Here is a 24,301-nt window from a genome sequence, read left to right as displayed (position 1 = left end):
CATGGTGGCGACGATGAACCACGTATATAACCCTCTGTACCCAGCAGACTTTGTTTTGAGGAATTGAATAGCCAGTGGGTGAGTAATAGGTGGAGCAGTGTAATGTGGTGTTTTGATGATCCCTGTCACCACACCCATCACCAACACCTCCACCTGCACCACACAACTAAAACCTGCCTGTCAGGTTTCTGTTCAGCCACGTCCCAGTGAATGGACTGAATGAAGAAGTGTGTGGTCCTGACAGGCAGGTAGTTTTCCACTGACACACTGATACCAAAACAAGCTGCCAGAGTCACAATGACTCCTACATGTATATGTAAATAATGGCTGCAGGTACCTATAGGTGTAACACCAGTCATGTATAAGACTTTAGTATGCCAACAAACAAGTGCCCATTTCAAAACCTTTCGGTCATTGACAATATCATTTCACAGTGATTCTAAAAGGGCAACATTAATTTGCTTAAAATGTGTTGTCGTCATACTTGGCAACCTTGAGATCTCGAAAATTGCTAGGATTTTAAAAACCAAAGCGAGGGATCTGGGGGTCCTTGAGATTCAGATTGACTTGACTATGACTTGCCCCAAACTGCATGTGATTATCATAAAGTGGGCATGTCTGTAAAGGGGAGACTCGTGGGTACCCATAGAACCCATTTACATTCACATATCTGGAGGTCAGAGGTCAAGCGACCCCTTTGGAAATGGCCATGCTAGTTTTTCCTCGCCAAAATTTAGTGTAAGTTTGCAGCGTTATTTAACCTCATTCGCGAGTATTATGACATAGTTAATACCAATGGATTCCTTGGGTTTTCTAGTTTCATATGATACCAGTATCTTCACTCTAGCTTTAAAACTGAGTCTGCTACAACCTAAAAATTGCAAGTTGGGTTAATGCGTTGAAGAAATTAGTGGCGTTAAAACGAATTTGTGTTATTATCGCATTCATTTTGACAGCCGTAGTTGATATCAATGTCCTCATCTCTCGTATAGAAAGCAACTAAGTGTATTTTCCAAAATGATGAACTGTTCCTTTAACCACCAATTGTGCCTTAAAGGTTGCCAATAAAAAGTGGAGAGGTTCTGTCCCGATGAGCTCTGAATAATGGGGGCAGAGTTAGTCCTCACTGGGTCATTGTACTTACTTAAAGTAAACCGTCTTACGATGGGATCACACCAGCCGTGACGCCCCCCTTGCTCTGACCACGCCCATCTTCGAACTCAACCTTCGTTTTGACCTCAACCACACACCTGTAAAGTGTCATGACAACATATTGACAGACATATAAACACCTGGCAAAGTACTCAAAATATTCTTTTGTGTTTTGTGGTAAGTTCCCGCTATACAATAGGTGTCTCCTCCAGGACCACATTTTTCCCTGATGACTCACATGGTTAAAATAATACCAACGTTGCTGGCGTGGCTCGTAAAAATTAACATAATTAACAGCCATACTCAGCGGTTTTGAGTTCTTTGCCAGGTGTTTATATTTCTGTTTTGTCGCATGACAACAACTTTACAGGTGTGTAGCTGAGATCAAAACTAAGGCTGAGTCCGAGGATGGGTGTGATCCGAGCAAGGGCACCGGATCGTAAGATGGTCTCTAGTAATTTTTTACATACATGTACTGGATTGTTAAGTAAACTCCCTCACTCTAAGTACAAGTACATTCAATAAAATATCATTACAGGTCAAATGTAGTACATGTTTTTTAACCTTACTTCTGAGATAACTTTCTGTTCTCTTAGGTGGGATGAGGTCAGTCAGCTTTATGTTGTTAAACCAAACTCAAACAAGAGAGCACTTAAACAGCCTGGCAACGACAAAACTCTGTAACTTGAAACCTTTGAGAAGGATCCAGAAAGACGATCCCACTCTGATGAAGCAGGTGTTGAGCTGCAATCCTAACTGAAAATTTCCACAGTACGAATGTTGTCTGTCTTAATGTTTTCCATCTGTTTTAACAGTACTTGTTATCCTCTACTACATCTGAAGCTGTTAAAGTCATGTGTGAAGCGAAATTACATTCTTTCTAACCTCACTCTGTGACCCGTTCACCTGCTTAGTGGTGATGAAACAGAAACTATTATTATATACTACTGGGTTGGGTTTTTAGGTTGGATCATTTTTTTAAATCTAGCGTATTGCTGGTTTCTAAAGATTACCAAGCCTAGCTTTAATATAAACATATTGATGACTGTAGTTTTAAACTTTTAGGCTAATTCCTATATTATGAATGAAAGGAAAATGTTAACTCAGTGAATGCATTGTGTTTGTACACCGCCTCGAGACTGAAAAGGAAATTTCAACATAATGTCAGCTATAGAAGCCTGTTGTTAACAGTTGTTAATAGGGCACCATTTTTCCCCCATTGTCGTACCACTGTCAGGTCTTAACATGCTACCACTGCTGACAAGATCTCCTGTGAACCCTGACTGATGATTGATGGCACCGCCTTTACACACCCACCCACACACACACACAGACACACAGACACACAAGTATTTGTTTTATTTGCTTAGAGTAACTTTATCTTCAGGGCGTGATTTAAAAGGTGCACGTGTGATAAAACAAACAGACACTTCATTATAATGAAGTCTGCCTGGATTAGTTTTTATTTTTAGCTTTAACTTTAGGGAAGCAGAAGCTGCTGCAAGAGTTGGCTTTAAAGCAGGGCTGTCAATCGATTCAAATATTAATAATTGCGATTAATCGCATGATTGTCCATCACGATTAATCGCACATTTTTTATCTGTTCAACTGTACCTTAAAGGGGGATTTGTCAAGTATTTGATACTCTTATCAACATGGGAGTGGACAAATATGCTGCTTTATACAAATGTATGTATGTATTTGTTATTGGAAATCAACACAAAACAATGACAAGTATTATCCAGAAACCTTCACAGGTACTGCATTTAGCAAAAAAATATGCTCAAATCATAACATGCCTTACCCCAAACTGTATGTGATTATCATAAAGTGGGCATATCTGTAAAGGGGAGACTCGTGGGTACCCATGGAACCCATTTTTTTTACATATCTTGAGGTCAGAGGTCAAGGGACCCCTTTGAAAATAGCCATGACAGTTTTTCCTCGCCAAAATTTAGTGTAAATTTGGAGCGTTATTTAGCCTCCTTGATGACAAGCTAGTATGACATGGTTGGTACCAATGGATTCCTTTCTCTACGACCTAAAAATCGCAAGTTAAGTTAATACATTACAGAAATTAGAGGTGTTCAAACAAATTTGCGTTGACATGTTATTATTGCACTATCTTTGACAGCTCTACTTTAAAGCAATTCTATCTTGATCCCTATCAGCTTGTATGTAAAAAAAACGACATATTCTCATACAACGGTTCATATGATATCTTATGAAAAGTTAGTCCTCATTTTTCATGCGTCCTGCCTTTTCAAAATAAACTTCCGTCTTCACAGAAAACAACTTGGTTATAAGTAACAAAACTACTTAGTTAGGTTTAGGAAAAGATCTCCTCCAGTACCCTGACCTCCTCCTTACGCGGTGTTTGTCGCTTTTTATACTTTCTGGTTCACGATCACGTGGATCACATCCAAATTTGATTCGTGGGATATATATGAATTACAGTGCGTTACTTTTCGTAGGTATATAGCTACATACATAGCTGTATGAGAACAGCCTGGAAATAAACACAAACACACTCACAAAGTTGCCGAGTTGTGTCCCATCACTCCAGACCGCCGCTGTCTGTCTATTAAGACTGTGAGAAAATGCCCCTAATCTCACTGTCGGCTGCGGAGGGGTCCGAACTAACAGCCTGTTTTAATTTCAGCCTTGTCATGACAGGAAGTGTGTGTGTGTGTGTATACATGTGTGTGTGTGTGTGTGTGTGCGCGCTAGAGAGTGTGTGTTTGGAGGCGTGTGGGGGGGACAACAGGAAGCGGAGAGGATGGTGCATGGGAAACAGTTAATGGAGTTATTTTTGCTGGGGACACTGGTGTGAGGAGGGCTGCTTGACCTCGGTCCTGTTCACACTGATGCTAAATATGGCAACCAGGACTAATATTAGTGTTAGCAGTCATCTGTCACTGGATGTTCATAGTTCAGTTAGAGATAAAGACACAAATATGTAGTAAAAATAAGACATTAAATAAGATAAGAAGGAGTGATATGTAACAAATATGACTTCACTTACATACAGAGGCACACTATTACACACACGTTTCTATGACTGACCTTCATGCAACAATATGATTAAATCAGGTTACAGGAACTGAGATTGATCAGAAAAATGCAGAAGAACTACTCCATCTTCATTTTTTTCTTTCCTCTTTCAGTATTTGCGATAAGTCTACACAATGCACAGAAAGCCAAAGGGGAAACTGTACAGTCACTGCAGCTTGTTATCAATGTCAAAAACAAGGAAGACTGGAGCCGTGTGTTCATGTGTGTTTTGCACGGCTGGAACAGAAGTATGCAGTACAGACATGGAAAGAGCTTTTCTTCCTCTTCCGCTTGTTTATGAAAATCATTTCTATCTAACAGAGGAGCGAGATGGACATGGCTCTACGGCAGAGTTTGTCTCTCCCTCACTGTAATTTTCATATCTTCTATCTGGTGAAAAAAGCTGATTTCAGTCTAAGCAGGCATCAGTGTTGAGGTGTAACTAAGAACATGTCATTTAGTAGCGTACAAAGTATAACTTTGAGGTACTTTTACTTTACTTGAGTATTTCCATTTCATGCCACTTTACGCTAATTCAGAAATTCAATAAAAAACATTGCACGTTTTACTCCACTATATTTATCTGAAAGTATTGACAATATATTTATGGAATTACAACATTACTTTATAAATTTAGATTTTACATACAAAATATATGATATGTTTATAAAATATAATGCATTGTTATAAGCTAAGCCAGTCATTCTCAAAGTAGGATCTGTGGCACTCTGTCCGTGAAATAATTTGCTGTAAATTATAAAATGATGCTGTATCAATATAAAGTTGGGGACAATTTGGGCCAATAACACAAGCATATTGTGTCCATTGGGCCGATAGAAATTCTGATATGATTGAGACACAATAAGTTATATAATTTTGTTTGTTTGTTTCTTTCTTTATTTACACATATAAAAAAAATTGCAATGATACGATATATAATTTGCAAGGGGATATGAAGGAGAATTGGGGTTTGAAGAGTGACATTCTCAAAGCAGCATATTACATGAATTAATTACAGTAATGTAATATACATGATTAGTATGTATCTATCCATAATTTTAGACATTGTAAAACATAATAAAAACCAGAGACATAATTTAGTACTTGACAAGAATGCAAAACATCCCATAAGTCAAGAAAGGTAAAAGGAAAATAGAGAGAAACGAAGCACAAATAATGAAAAAGAAAATCAAGCGATAATCATATTAGTCCTTAAAACGTGTATGGCAAGGAAAATATTGGTTGGACCCAGTTTATATAGGCGGTCTATATGGAAAATACTGGTTGGTTAAAGGAAGTGATTTCAGGGATCTTTTAAAATGCTGTGGAGACATGTTAAAAAAATGTAATGGCAGATAATTCCAAGTTGAAGCACTAACTGAAAGTCAGCTTTAGACTGGTATGTTTAAATGTCTGGATTTATTACCTCTGCCAAGGCCGAAGGCCTAGGAAGGAGGTTATGTTTTCACCGGCGTTGGTTTGTTGGTTTGTTGTCTGTTTGGAGGATTACTCCTAAAGTCCGCAGTGGATTTGAATTAAATTGTTTGGAGGGGTGGGGTTTGGCACAATGAACAATCTATTAGATTTTGGTGGCGATCTGGATCATGATCCAGCTTCGAGAATTTTTTTTAATAACTCCGCTCAGCCTGTGCATTAACACCACAGGCTTTAAGACGTGGGCAGTGTAACTGATGACGCGTCACCCAGCTCTTTCCTTCTGCCAGCTTTCCTCATCAAACACTTTAACATTACAGTTTACTTCAACCAAGGCACACTTAGTGACTGTTGCATAGAGTGACAACGACGCTTTAGGTGAGTTTTATGTACCGCTCATCTCAACATAAACAAAAACATGACGTACATGAAACTTGCCTCGGCGGAGGTCTGCGCTCTCCGAGTGCACTTCTAGTTAGGACTATGTCTTGTTACCGTTCATTTCCTGAAAGCTCAATTATTTGAAATGTAGGCTACAAATGCTGTCAAGTTGAGTTCAAATGTAATTTGAATAACATCAGGCTCTGTTTAAAGGTATATATGTGGTATTATTAATGTTCAACAACACTGCAAATGTGAGCAAATGTAGAGAGCCGCCTCGGGAGGTGGTGGAGACCAAAATCAGAGCTGAAAGAGAGAGAATACTGGACTTTACATTCATCAGGTAGAAGCACTCTTGGTAAACACATGTTAGAAAAGACAACAAGAAAACAACAATGATAGAGATCAGTGTGCCCTGGAATGATCTCTCCTTACCTCACATGCATGGCTCAACTCTTACACCACACCTGTAGAAGTGATATATGTTCCCACACAACGTTGCAACATCACTGGAAAATCCAGTTTGATGCAAACAGGGGATTTAGGGCATGAACGTACAGGATCTCAGACTTAGTTATTGAGTTAGTTTGTTGTTGCAATATTGCAGCTTTAAGACAGTTTGCTTTTGGGAGTCACAACAGGAAATAGTAGTTATAGATCATCAGAAGCGGGGTTAGGGGTCCCCTCTCTCTCCCACCCTCACGCTGCCTCTCAGCGTGTGTCATCTGTGTGTCATCACACACACACACACACACTCACACACACACACACACACACACACACACACACATAAACCTCAGATGATCTGGTTTTACTCGGAAACCCTTCTCCATCAGCAGCCAGTAGCAGCACAATGAAAGGGATCATTACATTTTCATGTTATAACTTTATATGAAGTTATCATAACTTTCATCAGCTCTGCCATCAGATTCTTTTAGCATTCTTTAATATGCATCTTCCATTTAGGTCACAGATTTCTGGGTTTCATTCATAGTCAAAGATTGTTATGAAACCAGTGGGAGGAGGGTCCACAGTGCACACATAGGAGAGTGATATTGTTGAACTGAAGATGTCAGGAGGCAGTTTGGTTCTCAAACAGCATTAACAACACCGAAGCTGCTGAGACTCTGCCGGCCTGCAGTGGGAACATGCATATTCATGTAATCCCCCGGTGCAAATGTCATCCTTGAACCTTACAGGAACCTCTGAGAGAGCGAGCCCGATACATGTTTATTTATGTGTTTATGCTGAGCGTGTTCACGCACATCTGCTTCACACTGATTTACACACTCATTTGAACTCAGAAGGCTGCAGATGAACAGATGCAAATCACTACTACATGCAGCACTATAATTTTTTTTTTTCCATCAATTGATGGTTTTTCAAATTCATAATATATTAATATTTTTAAAACAAAGTATTCAAAAACAAGGCAAATATAGTAATAGTAATTAAAAAAAAGAAACTAAATAAGAATTTCAAATATATATATAAACATATACAATGATTTAAAAATTCAAAATAATAATAATAGTAATAATAATAATTATAATTATAATAATAATAATTATAATAATAATAAATAAATGGATAAAATAAAATAAAATAAAATCACACAACATTAATTATTTTCATTATTGATCAATCTGGCAATTTACCTCTCTAAAAATCTATTATTATCTGTCTATAAAATATCAGAAAACAATGTAAAATCACATTTTCAACATGGTGTTTTCATATTGCTTGTTTTGTTCGACCAACAGTCTAAAACCCCTAAAATATTCAGTTTACTTTCACATAAGAAAATCAGTACATCCTCACAACTGAGAAGCTGGAACCAGAAAATCTTTGTTGTTTTTGCTTAAATGAATAGTTATCAAAATGGTTGTTTTTTTGGTGATCAAATAATCAAATAATCAACCTTGTTTCATCTCTAATCAAGTCTACAGCGATATATACAGGTGAACATAACAGCAGAACGGTAACATACAGTAGTAGAAGGTCTTGTATTTAATAGCATTATATTGTACAGGCACACCTGTAGCCTTGGCTTTAGCTCCAGAAAATTTGATATGTGCCATTGTTTATGCTGCCATTGTCCCTTTGAATCAGGTATAAAAACACCACGTTGGTCTGAGCTTCAGTGAACACTGCTCTGCTCGCATCACACGGTGACCTTTGCTGAGCAAAACTGTCACAAAACAGGAATGATATTAGATAACTTAATCAGACTCCAGTAACCAGTGAGGCCACATAACACAAACACATCAGCAGAGGTTGTGGCCCATTTGCGCTGGTTCATATTTCCTCCTCTGTGTTGCCTGTACAGTTTGTTGATAGTAAAGATGACGCAGAGCAGGTCGGACTCCTCAGATACTCAATAAAGCTAGACAAATAAGCTCTGCCTTATCTAGAAAAAAAAATAACATTTCCAGTGCAAATGTGGTTAAGGTGCATTTGTTTGGTTCCCCTAATAATGTCTGCAGTGTTTTAACGCAGCCCCTCTACCTGACTCCTCCTCCACCAACCCACTAATCAGACCAGGTTATATGAGGCACCTGGGGCCTGTTGGCATGCTGTTGTAGTGTTGGTGTTGCTGCAGGTTTGTGAAACTGCTGTTTCAAACTATAATTTGTCTTTTAAATCATGTTTTTAGTGAGATCTTTGGTTTTAGCTTTTACCGTGTGACACTTCCCTTACCCTGGAACATGGTTCAACTCCTTCCTCTGAACAATTCCCCATGCCCCATGGTGGTGAGTAAGGTGACTCAGTATTAAATAATATTAAGTTGTAGTATTATTATCCTTGTTAATATTTGTTTCATTTTAGGCTGACCTAAAGTAACACTGCTGCTGTTTTTGCCCCCCCATTTATACTCATTGTTTTATCCCATTAAAATACTTTTGTTTTGATTAGTTTGAGTAATTGTTTTGTTCTTTTTGCCCTAGTTCACTAGTTTGGTTTGAGTAACTTGTTTGTTTATACTGCTTTGTTGATTTATTTGGGTATTAGCTTTGACCATTTTGTTTATTAGTTGGCTTGAGTTATTTTGCCTTTTAACTAACTGGGTTCTTTGTATTTATTCTGTTTGGTTGTTTAATTCTTGCTGTATTTTTCTTTCAGAAGCTGAGTCACTTTGTTGGAAGGCGAGGCACCCATGGTGAGGTACCTCCACCTATTGCATGTGAGTTAAGAGTGAGTTAAGTTGCACCCAAAGTGAGTAAGCGGTAGCACCCCTGCACCCTCCTCAGTGTAGTCTGCCTCTCCAACAGTTGCCTCAGCTTAGTTTTGTTTAGTTTAATTTTGGACTGGCAGCTCTAATATTTTAAGGTCACATTGTATTTTAAATTTCATATTTGGCCTTTTTAGATATTGTTGGAATAAAGAACCATTTTACAGAAAAAGTGTGACCTGGCTGCCATGTTGAGATCAGTTGCGGGAATACCAAGCACCGCCCACCAGCAGGAGCAAACTTTTTTCATTTTACAGCTAAACAGTACACTACGAGATGTTTCTGAAAACATTTGAGGAGAGACATAGTCATTACAGTAACAGAATATTGATTCATATTTCACTAGCGCTGCCTAGTTTGACTGTTTGATCGGAGTTTGCGAGTGATTGACAGCTGCCTCCGTTGAATGAACAGCCAATAGGAACGCTCTCTCTCTGAAATGACCTGTGATTGGTCAAAGTCTTCCGTCATGGGATTTTTTTTAAAGCCTGAAAACAGAGCCATGAGGAGGAGCAGAAGTCTAGTTTTCTCTCAGAACACTTGAATTACAATATGCTGAAAGGTTATTATGGAATTGTTGCCAAATGATGCCAAAAATATATACTGCCTACTGCAGGTTTAACTGTCACTGCGATCTTTCCCTAACCTTAACCAAATGTTTTATTAGCATTAATATTTCCCATACCATAGTTTAAATATTATACAAATCATCTTTACGTCAAAAAACCCCACCTCCCTGAATGTAATCTTGGGTTTGGCAGAGTAGTCCAACATCAGTGTTTCTCTGAATCTGACGAGGCTTGCTCATCCAACTGCAGCTCCACTTCAGGTTCCTTTTGAACAAAACTGGATTTTCCAGCCACACAAAGACAATGGTGTGCAGAAAGCCCAAAGCCAAACTTTTGACAGAGTACAGTAGAATAAGAAGAATAAATCACTTGCTATGCAGTAGGGAAAGCCAGATCTTGATTCAGAGGTATAACTCTTGAAATATTGAACATGCTGTATCACCCTAAAGATTTCAACATTCCTGGCAGTATCTGTGTCCATGTATCTTTTCACAATGTTAAGAACCAGCACAAACAATGATCTTATGTTGCAGAGGGTGATGGCTGGGACTTTCCGAACCTCTGAAGTCATTAGTAGTAAAAAAAATGAATGCACTCCACTCAAAGACACATTGAATAAAAGCACTGAAACGGTACATCTGAGGTTCAGAAGTCTCTGGTGGGGTCACAGCACACACATTGTGTTGAGGTCAGAAGCACAATATTGCTGTGTTACTGGTCCAGATATTCCTCTTCACATTTCCACCAAAGGTCCAGAGCACAGTTTGTTCTGTGGTGAGAAGACGTGAGCACACAGAGGTGAGAGACATTCACACCGTCAGTCTGAGAGTCTGCAAACTCTTCAAGTAGGTGTGTGTGCAGTACGCTCCCTCCTGTGTTACAAGATACTACTGTACTTAGGGATTCAGGTTTTTGGCAATTGGATGCAGGTTTGGTGGGAAAAATGTTATTCCAAGGATGTCACTTCATTGTTAACTTTTCCACATGTTTTTCAGTTATATGAAAACAATAATGGATGAAAACACTTGACATGCATAACCACTATGGTACTATATAACCTGCAGTCATGGTTAAAAGAAACGTTGAGTGTGGAGAGGAAACGGGAAACAATCTGTGGCCTTGAGACTCTTTGCATGCACAACCACCCAACCTCACCTCAATCCTAAGAGGTTTTGTGGCACTTTCACTTCTGCTCTTTGCTTTTTCATTATTCACATGACTGCATAGGTCGCTCTCCTAAATGTGGTTGTTTTTGTTTTTTTAACAAATGACCGATGCTGTTGTTTTTCTGGTGAGGGCAGTCTCAGAGAAAAAAAACTTTAACTTAATTACAACCAGTATACATGAAATTTGACCTCTGCATTTAACCCATCCTAAGCAGTTAGGAGCAGCGGGCTGCTGTAAAGCCCCCGGGGAAAAACTTGTGGTTCAGTGTCTCGCTCAAGGGCACTTCAACATGCAGACAGCAGGAGCTGGGATCGGACCGCCAACCTTGTGGTTAAAGGACGACCACTCTACCCAATGAGCTACTGCCGCCCCAAGTGCAATGTGTATGTAGCCATATGCTCCAAACAAATAGGGGGCAGCATTTCAACTCTACTACTGGGTCCATACAATCTAAAATTACAGTCAAAATAAGCCAACTAACTAGATAGCAACAGGGTAAGAATACGCTAAATTAAACCAAACTGCTGAAACACTGAGAGCCGGTCAAAGAAACACTGCTATCTTATAATCTCGTGTTTACCGTGGCATTAACCGGGGTTCGTGTACGCTTTGATAGTTTGTTTATTGGATTAAATCCATAGTGGCAGAAATGAGAAAACAACCAGGGACTTTGTTTCGTCCTCCAGGTGGTCTCCTGGCCGCAAGGAGGACGCCCAGCCAGCGGCCACAGCGACTCGTATTCAGCCAGCTCAAACTAGCTGACTTTGAGCTAACTGGGGTTACGTCTCCCAGAGATGACGCTCTCCTGGTGAAGTAATAGGAGTAGTAGTAGTAGGGGACGACGAGGCAAGGGTGCGAGTCATTTTCTTGTTTTTCTCGTTATATTGAGGGCAGACTGGACGCTATAGTGACTCACTATCGTCTCTCGAGGTGCAGGTGGTATTACAAGACGGGACGGGCCGGGGCTAGCTGGTTAGCATTTTCATTTCAAAGCCTCCTCGTGCTGTTTACGTATATATCTGTCCATGAACACTGAGAATTCTTGATACTGATCGGCTGGTGTGGATATGAATAACCAAACCAAAAAAATAATAAAAAATAAACAGATTGTTGTTGAAAAGGTTAGTGTATCTTTTGGTCATTTGATTTTCCTTTCACAAATATTAAAAAACAAATGAGTGGTTATTTGATTTTCGTTTTAAAATACAAAAATCTAAATTGAAATACAAGGCCATTTTTCTTTATCAGGGTCAAAAAGGGATGAACTAAACTAAAAAAAACTGGTTGATTTTCACTTTCTATTTCTAAAAATAAAATCACTAGAAGACAGAAACGAAAAAAAACGCCTGTTTTTTTCATATTCTGCGACCGGAAGTTGCCATTTACAAAGTAAGAGCGCGTATTCACCGTGCAATTCTGATTTCAAGCATGTATTTTCATGGTTTCTTTACATGGGAACAAAGACGGATCGCTTCCTGTTTCCCAGCTGGCTTGACAAGTCTATTGGCCTACATTACAAAGTGGCTGCTGTTCAGTGGAAAGGCAAACACTTTTCTGTGGAATCATGATAATGCTGGCAACAGTGATCAGTTCTGTGTTTTAATAATCACAGTACCGACCGTTTCCTCGTTCTTCCACCAGAACTGGTTTGAATACTACAACTGTTGACACAGTTCCAGCTGTGACTCTTTAGTTACCATGTTAACAGCTATGACTCATAGGGTGGAATATACTCTACGTACCTGTAGTAATGACGGCACCAAACTTTCCTGGAAATACGCATGTGTGGGACGACACTCGCAGGTAAACCTGAGGGCTTATGTGAGGTGAAGAGCAGTGCAGAGCTTTGACATCTTCCAAGTGTGCTATTAGCAACCCTATACTCTACAGAGAAGTAGATTTATGATCTTTTACTTCAACTTTTCTTGCATCTTTTTTGTTTCTGTAAAGCTGAGCTGCATTCTTGAATAAAATAAACTGCTTTAATAACTGTTTTTTATGTTTGTGTATAGAGCTACGCAGAGAAGTGCTTTGGCCATTTTGCCAAAATGTGGTATTTCAGCAGCCCTCTGATGTGATCTGCATGGTGAGTCTTCTGCAAGGCTTGGGTGTGGTGTGTAAAACAACACCCAGGGCTATGGAAGTCTTGGTATTAGTAGAGAGAAACACAATAGGTGGACTAAGCTCATGCAAATGCACAATTCCCTCCCCTCAGACCATGTTCTGCTCTGGCTCCTTACCTGCAGCACTGGGGAGGCTTGAATTTCAGTCTCCCCCCCAGTGTCCACACTGACACCCATTTGGGAAATATTTTGCAAACAGCACTCCCTGGTCTTGATTTGCCACCTTGTGTGAAGACGCAAGCAGAGCAGGTAACAAAACACTCTGAAGCTGCTATCTCTCAGCAGACTTTTCTCACTATTGATTCAAACCACGCTGGTGGCGTCGGTCAGGTTTGGTTACTTTCTGAAATGCACTTATTCTGTGTTGAATTATGGATTGACTAAGAATGTATGGATGACTCTGCATGTCTGCCTGAGTGCAAGCAGCAAGACACACCTATTCAAACCCCTACAGGGACACCCTCACCTACACAGAGTTTTAATTATTATTTGTCTGTAAGTTCATGTTAAATTCCACACCAGATCCCAATGTGGTTCCAACTGAAGATGTCTTTCATGTCCTGGCAACAGAAAATTCTTGTGGCTTGTGCACCTATTTACTGTACTGCATGAGGACAGGTCAACCTCTATCAGCTTCTATTGCGCTGCCCAACCCAGATTTTTTTTTGGCATTTTATGTTTCTGCAAACCAAAGGATACGTTGAATGACAACGTTTCTGAACCAAAAATATGCTTCATAAATATGTTTCATGTCAGCCTCGTGTCACGCTTACAGAAACGCACAATGACACATGGTTAATGTTGTGAAACGATTGGTTAGGTTTAGGCAATAAAACTAATAGGTTAAGGTTAGAAAAAAGATCATGTTCGTGCGCAAATAATAACGCAGCGTAACAACGCAATGTACCAATGCAGCGTAGCAACGTAAAAACGTAGCAATGTAAAAGCGTAGCAATGTAAAAGCGTAACAACGTAGCTAGCGTAAGTTATACTATACAGCTGTTCGATATACTGTGTCACTTGCTCTGCGCATTCATGATTTGCAGAAATGTACAATACCAAATTTCCTGGAAATGCTGCAGTAACAGTAACGGCTGTAGAAGTGGAAACAGTAGTATTAGCAGTAGTAGTAGTAGTAGTTGTAATAGTACAACTGATACTGCTATGATTGCAATGTCCACTACTACTGCTGCTGCTACTTCTAAAGCTATACTGTAGCGACTTCAGGAAACGAGCCGCTGAGGGGCTGAGAACGGCCCGGTTCGCTTGTCCAACTTGCTACCAAAATGATGCACTGAAATTCAAAAAATAAGTTGAACAAAATCTGGTTTAATGAAAATGATCAACTCATCCATAACGTGCGCAAAATTGCTAGAAAATAGCTATATAATATAATAATATAATAAATGACAATATCACAAACACTAACAAATACCAAAAATATGAACCATTACAAACCTAATTAACATCAAACATTACTCCTTTCTGAAATTGTTCATGGCTCCTACATACTTTTACTACTACTGCAACTAATGCAAGTAGGCTTACTAATACTATTGCCACTGCTACACATCCCAGTAATACTAGCAGTACTATCCAAACCAATACTTATATTAGTCATCATAATCACATTTTAGTTCCCCAGTAAGAATGCTGATCCAGTATTACTGATGCCTGAGGGATCCGGATCACTGTTCCCAGACAAGCACGGTCACTTCACTTCATTTCCACGCTTCCATACAGTAAATAAGGGAACAGGTGGATGTGTAAACGTCCCATTTTGTCCTCCGGTGACAGCATGCAGACATAGCCTCACTTTGACTATGTAAATGTTGTCAAAACATTTGGTAGGAAAACACACCAGGAGGCCTTTATAGTAGTTTGGTTTGCTGGTGTACTCTGTGTAAGACGCTTTGCAGACAACATAATTATTCCCCACATTTGACCTCTTATCTGTTCGTCAAAAAGCTTGCTTTGCTGTCAATTCTGTGTCTCTTTGTACCACCTTGTGGGTTCAGAGGTGGGGGCGTGTGAAAGCTTTCCAGGCAGTCTAATACTGCAAGTCCACACACGCCTGCATGGGAATGTCTGTCTCACCTGAGGAAACTCCCCTGTAAGGCTTGACTGAAATAAAGTTGACACAAAGATAAGACCTAATATCTGATCACAAAATAAAAGACACATGGACAGGATGTAAGTGTTGTAGGTTTATTTGTAGAATAAGTTTGTGTGTTTGGGCTCCGGGCCAATCAGCAGTGCGTCCCACGTTTTCACTCTGTCACGTTGCATGGGCCACCAATGACTTCATGTTCTCCCTGAGCTGCTGAGTGGGAGGAGAGTTGTTATACCTGAGGAGGCCAGACGCATTTCCTCCTCCGCCCCATCTGCACACAGGTGAGTGGGACGTGTTACCTGGTCGAATTATTCCTGTCTGTCTGCCTTCTTCTACCCGGCAAACGGCTTCACTTTAACTCTGGAAAAAAAGGTAAATATTGACTTAATTTGCTGCTCCTTTAAAATTCAAATTAGCTCCGAAACCTGAGCTTGTTTGCTCTTCTTTCATTCATTCGCTCTGCGTGTAAATGGCACCTAGGTAGAGTTCTTTATCTATGATGTGCACATTTCATTATCATTTTGCTGAACCTTAACCAATGCTGGCACAGTAGCCTGATTGGAGATTTTTTTCTTATTGGCTCCAGTATAAGGATAAGGGAGTTTCCTTTACACACTCGGGTTACCCAGATTGACTCGCAGTGTCCTGAGGCTCAGTTTGAACCGTGATGTGTTTGCTTTACTGTCATGTTGGTGGATGGTTTATGGATAGGCTAATAGTGTAGGTATTGAGTGGATTTTTAATGATCAGTGTTCAGTTGATGCCCAGGGAAAGCTGGTTTATGGTATGAATGAATCTCCGTATACTGTCTGTATCTCTCCAAGGAGCAAGGAGCGAGTCCTCTCCACTGACAGGCAGCAGATTAGTATCACATAGTTGAGGAGATAAACGAAACGGAGACATTTCTTTCTTGTCATTCTTGCTGGGACATGCAATGACTGCAGGTATTTAAGACATTCTGTGTCTGTAGTCTCCATGCAGACATGTCCTCTGAAGCAGCTTCATTCATTGTGTAAGAGCCATATTGTATTATTTACAGTTTTTGCATTTGATTATCATTTAAAAATTACAAAGTGTTATGCCATAAAAAATGTTTGACATACATTATAATTGAGGTCAGTTAGTCATGTATTAGAATGGGCTTTGATCTATATAGACTCAATGATGTGGGTTTTGTCTTTGATAGTGCAAGATTTGTCATGTGGATATATTTTTGTTTGTTTTAATTTTCCTGGAATAAACTTTTCACTCACTATATGAGCCTCATCTTTGAAGCTGATCAAGGAGTGCGTGTCTGCAGAAGGTGGAAGTCGGACATGGTAGTCTACCTGAGTCAGAAACCTTTACATCCTGCTAGAAGTGGCTAGGACGGTTAAGAGCAATAAGCTGCCTCTACACATTGCATAGTTTCATATTGATCATTTGGTGCTGCTAGTGTGTGAAGCTGTTAAAATAACATATCAGGAGGTATCTCTCTCTGTTTGTCTTTTATTCTCTCTTTTTTTATTATTATCCGGTTTTACGCTAGACCACCACCTTTACAGTATTTCGCTCGTGCGCTCCTCTGATCACCTCGCGCCTACTGGAGGACCCCAGCGCGTGTGGGCGACACCAGCTGGTGCAGTGATGCTCGAGAACAAAGATGCATTCACAGGCATGGGAAATATCAATACTCACAAGCCTCATACTGTAGTTAAAGCAACTGCATGTTCCCTCCTCCCATAATTCAACCCATTTCTAACACTTAAAGGGACTGTTTGTAAGAATCAGAATTGCTTGTTAACAGCGACACCTGTGGCCGTTAAGTCAAATGAAAGTCAGCGTCCTGTTGCTCTCGCTTGCTCGCTCTACATAGACATGAACGAGCATCTCTCAAAACAGTGAGGCGACACACGTCAGCTTAAACCACAATATCGCTCTGTATTTCACCTGCTTGGCAGTAATGTTAGCTGACCAGACGAAGGTCTCTCCATGAATCAATGCTGATCCTAGTGTTGGCTTTCCGGGGCTGACGCAGGAAAATAAACGTTATCGTCTCCCGACTGAGCCCACAGGGAGACACCGGCACCCGGTCGGAGAAGATAACGTTACTCGCTGCGGAGCTCCGTCACTTCACAAGACACGGGAAACCTCTGTTGGTCTGGAGGAGCTGCAGCAGTTATTTCTGCACAAACGTCCACTGTACATTCACTAGATATTCTCAGAGCTAAACTAACTCTTCTGCAGTGTGTAGTGAGCGCGCATGCACGTGTAGAGGTGGAGCGAGAACGTGCGTGGTGTGTGAGTGAAGGCAAGCAGGCAGAGGAGCAAAGAGTCCGGTCACATTCGAGCGCGCATGGGATCCCGACCCGGTAGATTTATACGTGTAAAAAGTTACAAACAATCCCTTTAACACTGCTGATGTGAAGGGATGTCAGTTATTCCTACTCGCAAACTCCGACCAAACGGTCAAACTAGGCAGTGCTGATTAAATACGAATGAATATTCTGTTATTGTAATGCTTATTTCTCTCCTCAAATGTCTTCAGAATCATCTTGTAGTGCACGGTTTAGCTGTAAAAATTAGAAAGTTTGTGACCCGGCAGCTATGTTGAGATCAAGTTGAGGAAATACCAAGCACCGCCCATCAGCCGGACCACAGCCAATAGGAACGCTCTCTCTCAATGAAATTACCTGTGATTGGTCAAAGTCGATTTTTTAAAGCCTGAAAACAGAGCCATGAGGAGGTGCGGAAGTCTAGTTTTCTCTCAGAACACTTGAATTACAATATGCTGAAAGGTTATTATGAATTTATTTTCCAATGATGCCAAAAATATTCTGCCTACTGTCGCTTTAATCTTTCTAAAACAAATAAATGTTAAAGTAGACACATATAAACATTGATTGAAGAAGTATATAAAACACTTGTGCTTTTCATATGATATCATATGATCTGAACCACAAGGGGAAATAAAGCAAGTTATACTTCCCTACCATGGAATTGTATTAGAAGGGTTAACTAAAAATGTAAACTCGATCGTCAAAACAAATCATGATGCACTCCTTGTAGGAATAACTGGTGGAAACCTGAAAACTGAGATGAGCTGAAAGGTTATTATGGATTTTTTTGCCCAATGATGCAAAAAATATTCTGCCTGCTGCAGCTTTAATCTTTCTAAAACAAATAAATGTTAAAGTACACACATATAAACATTGATTGAAGCAGTATATAAAACACTTTTCATATGATATCATATGATCTGAACCACAAGATGAAATAAAGCAAGTTGTATAAGAAGGGGTTAACTAAAATTGCAAACTCGATCTTCAAAAAAAAAAAATCTGATGCACTCCTTGTAGGAATAACTAGTGGAAACCTGAAACCTGAGATGAGCTGTGGCCAGGTGAGGCAAGAAACACACATTTCCCTGTTTTTTCCTATGGGACTTGAATGCACCATCATTCTAAACCGTTTGGCACGATTTTCGCTCCTGCGTCTTTATCACTCTACTGTCTGTCTGTGTGTCTCTGTGTGAGTTAGTGGATCATCTCAGTTAGACAGAGAGCGTCCTCACACACAGACGAGATGTGCTTCTAGTACAGAATAGTCTCATTCTGACAGATAGTTATGTCATTTATCTACACCTTCTCTAATCATCTCATTAGAATAAATAGATATTAGTCGCTTCATTTGGATAAATAGTTTATTTTTGGACAGTCTGACTATCAGCTTTCCTAAAGAAATGAACAAGTGGTAGCTCTCCGTGCAGCGTTTCCATGCAACAGCACACGGAGGGATAGATGCTGTAACAGTACAGACCTGGACCCAGACCTGGACCAGGAGCGCGTTTTTTAGACTCAGATGGAGCGACCAGATGACGGATACGACGAGCAGGTCGGGAGCGTAAATCACCATGGTAGTGCAGAGGATCCTGGTAAGAGGAGAGCTTTAAATGCCTCACATTTTTGCAAGAAATGCAGGAATGTAATGATGATGATGATTTGTGCGCACTGGCTTGAGATAATAAAAAGGCATCTGTTTGCACTCAATTTGATGATGCACATGTGGGTGCTCTGATACTTGGAGTCCTTCACATTACAGTAAGATGCTGCTGATTTGTGACTGCTGTGGACATGATGGTCATTTTATAACATGCATGCAATGATTTTCTTTATTGCTTTAACTTGTCTGAACCTTAATCATAAAGTGATACTTCAGATTTTTGCAGACAGTTGGCATAGATATTCACACTGTAGCTCCTCTGGGTTCAACCTGGCCACATGCAAAATCCAGCTGCTGCTGCTGGAAACATGACATATGAGAGCGGTGAACCAAAACAGTGAAGCTGTGGCTCCTAAAAACCAAAACAATCGCTAAAAGGCTCCATAAGGGGAGCTGTATAGTTAGGTAATTCTTTGTGGGTTCACCACACTGCATAGTCATTTGATCCATTGTGAATGTAAACTAGGGCTGCCCACTCCGATGGTATCTTATGAATCGCTTTGCTTCCCAGCATTGGACGCTTGATGGGCTGCCACTAGACACCTGATTGTACGAACGCTTCCCCTCCGTGGGCTGCTGCTCCCAGCTTTCAAACCAGAAAAAATATTGCGGCTAGTTTGGAAACTTTCTTCTCTTATATCACGAAAATAGTTCAACGAAATGTGTTTCTGAAAACATTTAATGCGAGAAATAAACCGTGCAGTTGCTGAATCTGTCTTCATTTTGGATCGACAACGTTTAGTTTAAAAGTTTCTTGGGAGTTTCCAGAAGCGGCGAGTCGCATCGGACGCCCGTGATTTGCATAAAGTAGCCTAGACCTCAACTTTATGCGAATAAGGAGCGGGCGACGTGACGGTCCGTCTCTCGAATCGCACCGCCACGCTACCAGAATGCATCGCTCGGCTACTTACATAGACAATGAATGGAAAGCGTGGAAAGGACGGAGGCTGTGGACACGTACCTTTAGTCGACTAATAAGTCATTTTGGTCTCAGTTGACTTAAGATTTATTTAGCAATTTTTTTATACTTTTTCATGCTGAATGACTTCTTTCCAAGAAACTAATGAGCACATCTTTGGTAAACACCAGATTTAAAGTGGTGCTTTTGTGTGATGCTTTGTGGAGAAACTCAGTTTTACAGATCTGTCGATTAAATCAACTAATTGATTAGTCGACAAAAATGTATGAGTGTTAGTCGACTAAGAAGTTCTTTGGTCGAGGACATCCCTATAAACATATTTATTAGTGCAGCTTTAAACTGCGGCTGTCATTCGATTAAAATATTTAATCGCACAATTGAATCTGTTCAAAATGTACCTTAAAGGGAGATTTGTCAAGTATTTAATCCTCTTATCAACATGGGAGTGGGCAAATATGCTGCTTTATGCAAATGTACGTATATATTTATTATTGGAAATCAATTAACAACACAAAACAATGACAGATATTGTCCAGAAACCCTCACAGGTACTGCATTTAGCATAAAACATATGCTCAAATCATAACATGGCAAACTGCAGCCCAACAGGCAACAACAGCTGTCAGTGTGTCAGTGTGCTGACTTTACTATGACTTGCCCCAAACTGCATGTGATTATCATAAAGTGGGCATGTCTGTAAAGGGGAGACTCGTGGGTACTCATAGAACCCATTTACATTCACATATCTGGAGGTCAGAGGTCAAGGGACCCCTTTGAAAATGGCCATGCCAGTTTTTCCTCGCCAAAATTTAGCGTAAGTTTGGAGCGTTATTTAACCTCCTTCATGACAAAGTAATATGACATGGTTGGTACCAATGCACTACCTTGGGAGCTTGGTTTGCCTCACCTGCTCTATTAATTCTATATATGTCACGCCTATATATTTCCTCCTGGAGAAAGGCAACGTGTGCTGAAACAACGATTCATCGGATTATGCGGCACGCTCCTCTTTCCTGTGAAACAAAGAGGCAGCACTTTTTGCCACATGTGATGTGAATATTTGTGGTTGATATGTACAAATTGGTGTTGATAGCTGCAGTGCAAACACACTGTCAGTTCACATCACCTATCAGAGTCAACAGATCTCACCACATCCTGGTAGATGGTTATTTCATTCAACTGTAAACGGTGACAATGGCCCTCTTTCAGCAGGTATTGAGATTCCGGGCTTACCAAACATCCTTGTGTGTTCCCAGCACCAGTTCTCAAGGAAATGCGCAAGTGATTATTCCAGTTTTTTTTTTCCTGGAGATATTGTCTCTGTCTAATTAGCTTGCACGACATGCGGAAACATGTTTTTCCTAACCTGTTAACCACGCTAACACACCGCTTTTGCATATTAAATCCGGACATGAATAATAAAAAAGACAACCTCGTGCGTGCAGAGTCGTATTCAGCTTTCAGACAGGTGGACTAATCATAGTGGTAAATGCTGATTTACAGTAAAACATCCCATGTTGCGAAAACAAATCCAAGACCCACGCTGGGTGCCGCCTGTCTAGGCTTCCTGCCAAGACTTTTCAGATTCTATCAAGTCTTGGGCAGGGTTGTGTCGTCATGGAATACCTGTAACTACATGAAATAAACCCCCAAAATATGATCTATTTTATATGATTGTGCATTACTTAAAACATGTATTCTTATTACAGATATGTGTGAAAACTTGCCGTACGAAGCAACTACATCAGACCAAATGCTTTAATCATGCAATGTAATATACAGAATATATGATATAAAATAACCAGACGTAGAGCAGATGTTTGGTGAAGGATGCATGCTTGGGTTTATCTGAGGTAAACAGTGCCAGAATGCTGACGTAGCTTACTGTACAGAGTCAAACTTGCCACGCCAGACGTGTAACATCAAGTTCACTTCAGGTATTTAAATCTGCAGAAACAAACACACCTGTTCTGTTGTTGTTACGTTGCACCCTGAGGCACCGTCCTGTCTGAGCCAGTATTACTGTACCTTACTGCTCTGAGGTCAAGGACTCATATACTGGAAGTGTCAAGGATTCAGGTCTAGTTGCTGTAAAGAAATAGGGCTAAATATTGTCTTAGTGCTTCTTAACCCTTGTGCATCACTAGGGACATTTTTGGCTTTTTGTTTGATTGATTGTCCATAGTTAGTTACGATTAATCACACGTTTTTTATCTGTCAGTGTGCTGACTTGACCATGACTTGCCCCCAAACTGCATGTGATTATCATAATGTGGGCATGTCTCTAAAGGGGAGACTCGTGGGTACCCATAGAACCCATTTTCATTTACATATCTTGAGGTCAGAGGTCAAGGGACCCCTTTGAAAATGTCCATGACAGTTTTTCCTCGCCAAAATTTAGCGGAAGCGTTATTTAGCTACTATTACATGGTTGGTACCGACGGTATCAGGACTGAAAAAGTCGTATCGGTGCATCCTACCAACCATCCACCTCAACCTCCTCCCTAAGAGGTTCTGCGGCGGCAGTCTAACAGCACCGCGCTACTTCTGCCTTCGCTTCTGAGGGAGGACCGTCATTATGTGCAGCACCACAAAATGCTTGTTGTCAGGAAGACACAATCACAGGTCACTTAAGTGTCTGAAGGAACAACTGGTGCAGTCCTTTTTCTTGTGTCTCTTTTGGTTTAAGTGAAGGCTTTCGCTTCACCCACCACTCTAAAAGGCAACCCAGCCACTGGTACCCGCTGTAAGACGCTGTAGAAGCCATTAAAGGCTGCAAATACTGTATATCAGCTATGGTCTAATGTACAGTAGCCAGCTTTATCAAAGAGACGGGACTCAACCTACTATGCCGGTCTCGATGAAGCTCTTTCTGCTTGGCTGTGTAACAGGACACATTCAAAATCCAATTCAATTTATTTTTATAGAGCGTGAAATCATAACCGAAGTTATCTCGAGACGCTTTTCGTATAGAGCAGGTCTAGACTCTATAAATATGAGCAGTCTGTTCTTAGGCAAGCGCAGAGAATATTGTCGGACCCATCTCACATCCTCCACTCTGAGCATGAGCTCTTACCATCTAGCAGACGATACAGAGTCCCTCGATGCAAACTGAACCGTTTTAAGACCTCGTTTGTTCCCACCTCGATCGAAATTTTACATATTTCTTGTGGCTGAGAGTTGTGCAATAGCGTCACGGTGTTCTTCTTATTCTTATTTTTATCTTTTATTTATTCTGTTTTTAGATAGTTCTTGTGCAACATGAGTAATGTGCAATATATGTTGTTTGAGGTTTACATTTCTCTGTTTACATGTGGATTGTTGTTTGTTTCTATTCATTGATGCTGCTGTGGAGGCAGCTGATGGTGTGCAGCACTGAGTCCAAAACAGATTTCCCCAAGGGGACAATAAAGTGTATCGTATCGTATCATGTCGTAAATTCAGCAATTAACACAAAATGATTGTGGAAGGTATATTAAATTGTGGCTAGCCATAGCAACAATACTTATGCTTGGTCATGTGTTATTAAACCAACGAGGGATCTCGTCTCACAGCACCAGCAACTCCCACTGGCCAACAGCAGAGTTAGGACTTCAGTTCAGAGGAAAGTGAGCATTTAAAATTGACATTTAGGCATTTAACATGTTTGGTACCCTCAGGTTCAAGAAAAAGATCCATTTTTAATTATCTTAACTATCCTTCTTGTATTAATGTTTCCCAGTTTTTGCTCTTTGATAATGACAGTAAAGAAGATACAATCCAAACAACATGCTGCTGTAGTGAGGGGACAACAGGTGCACACTTTAGCATCTATAATGTCAGTGTTGTGTGCAGTAAATAAACATCACTTCTTTAACATTTATTTAATAAATATTTCTTTTTATTAGCAAAAGGCTTATTTTACAATTCAATTCCAACGTTTATTTTACCCATAGAACCCATTTTCATTCACATATCTTGAGGTCAGAGGTCAAAGGACCCATTTGAAAATGGCCATGCCAGTTTTGCTTCGCCAAAATTTAGCATAAATTTGGAACGTTATTTAACCTCCTTCACGACAAGCTAGTGTTACACGGTTGGTACTAATGGATTCCTTAGCTTTTCTAGTTTTATATGACGCCAGTATCTTCATCCCGCTATAACCTCCGAAAGATCGAATAGCCTGAAGTCAATAGT

General features: G+C 40.2%; 1 protein-coding gene across 4 annotated transcripts in view; it reads left to right on the top strand.

Annotated features, from left to right (window-relative positions):
- Positions 1-8,588: 8,588 nt before the first annotated feature.
- LOC119502507 (anoctamin-1-like) overlaps positions 8,589-24,301 on the top strand; it is an 80,948-nt gene continuing 65,235 nt past the window's right edge. Inside the window, exons 1-2 of one of the 4 annotated variants that reach the window (XM_037793550.1) lie at positions 8,589-8,774; positions 9,145-9,205. In XM_037793550.1, the coding sequence (XP_037649478.1) occupies positions 8,730-8,774; positions 9,145-9,205 (106 nt within the window). In that variant the 5' untranslated portion in view covers positions 8,589-8,729. Of the gene's footprint in view, positions 8,784-9,144; positions 9,206-15,359; positions 15,598-18,392; positions 19,139-24,301 lie in introns of those variants that run through there. The other 3 variants (XM_037793559.1, XM_037793577.1, XM_037793569.1) reach the window with 3 other exon arrangements.

The sequence above is a fragment of the Sebastes umbrosus genome, chromosome 2 (genome assembly GCF_015220745.1).
Source record: "Sebastes umbrosus isolate fSebUmb1 chromosome 2, fSebUmb1.pri, whole genome shotgun sequence".
NCBI lineage: Eukaryota > Metazoa > Chordata > Actinopteri > Perciformes > Sebastidae > Sebastes > Sebastes umbrosus.
Note: the sequence above shows the minus strand (reverse complement) of the source record. Positions and strands in the feature narration are given on the sequence as shown.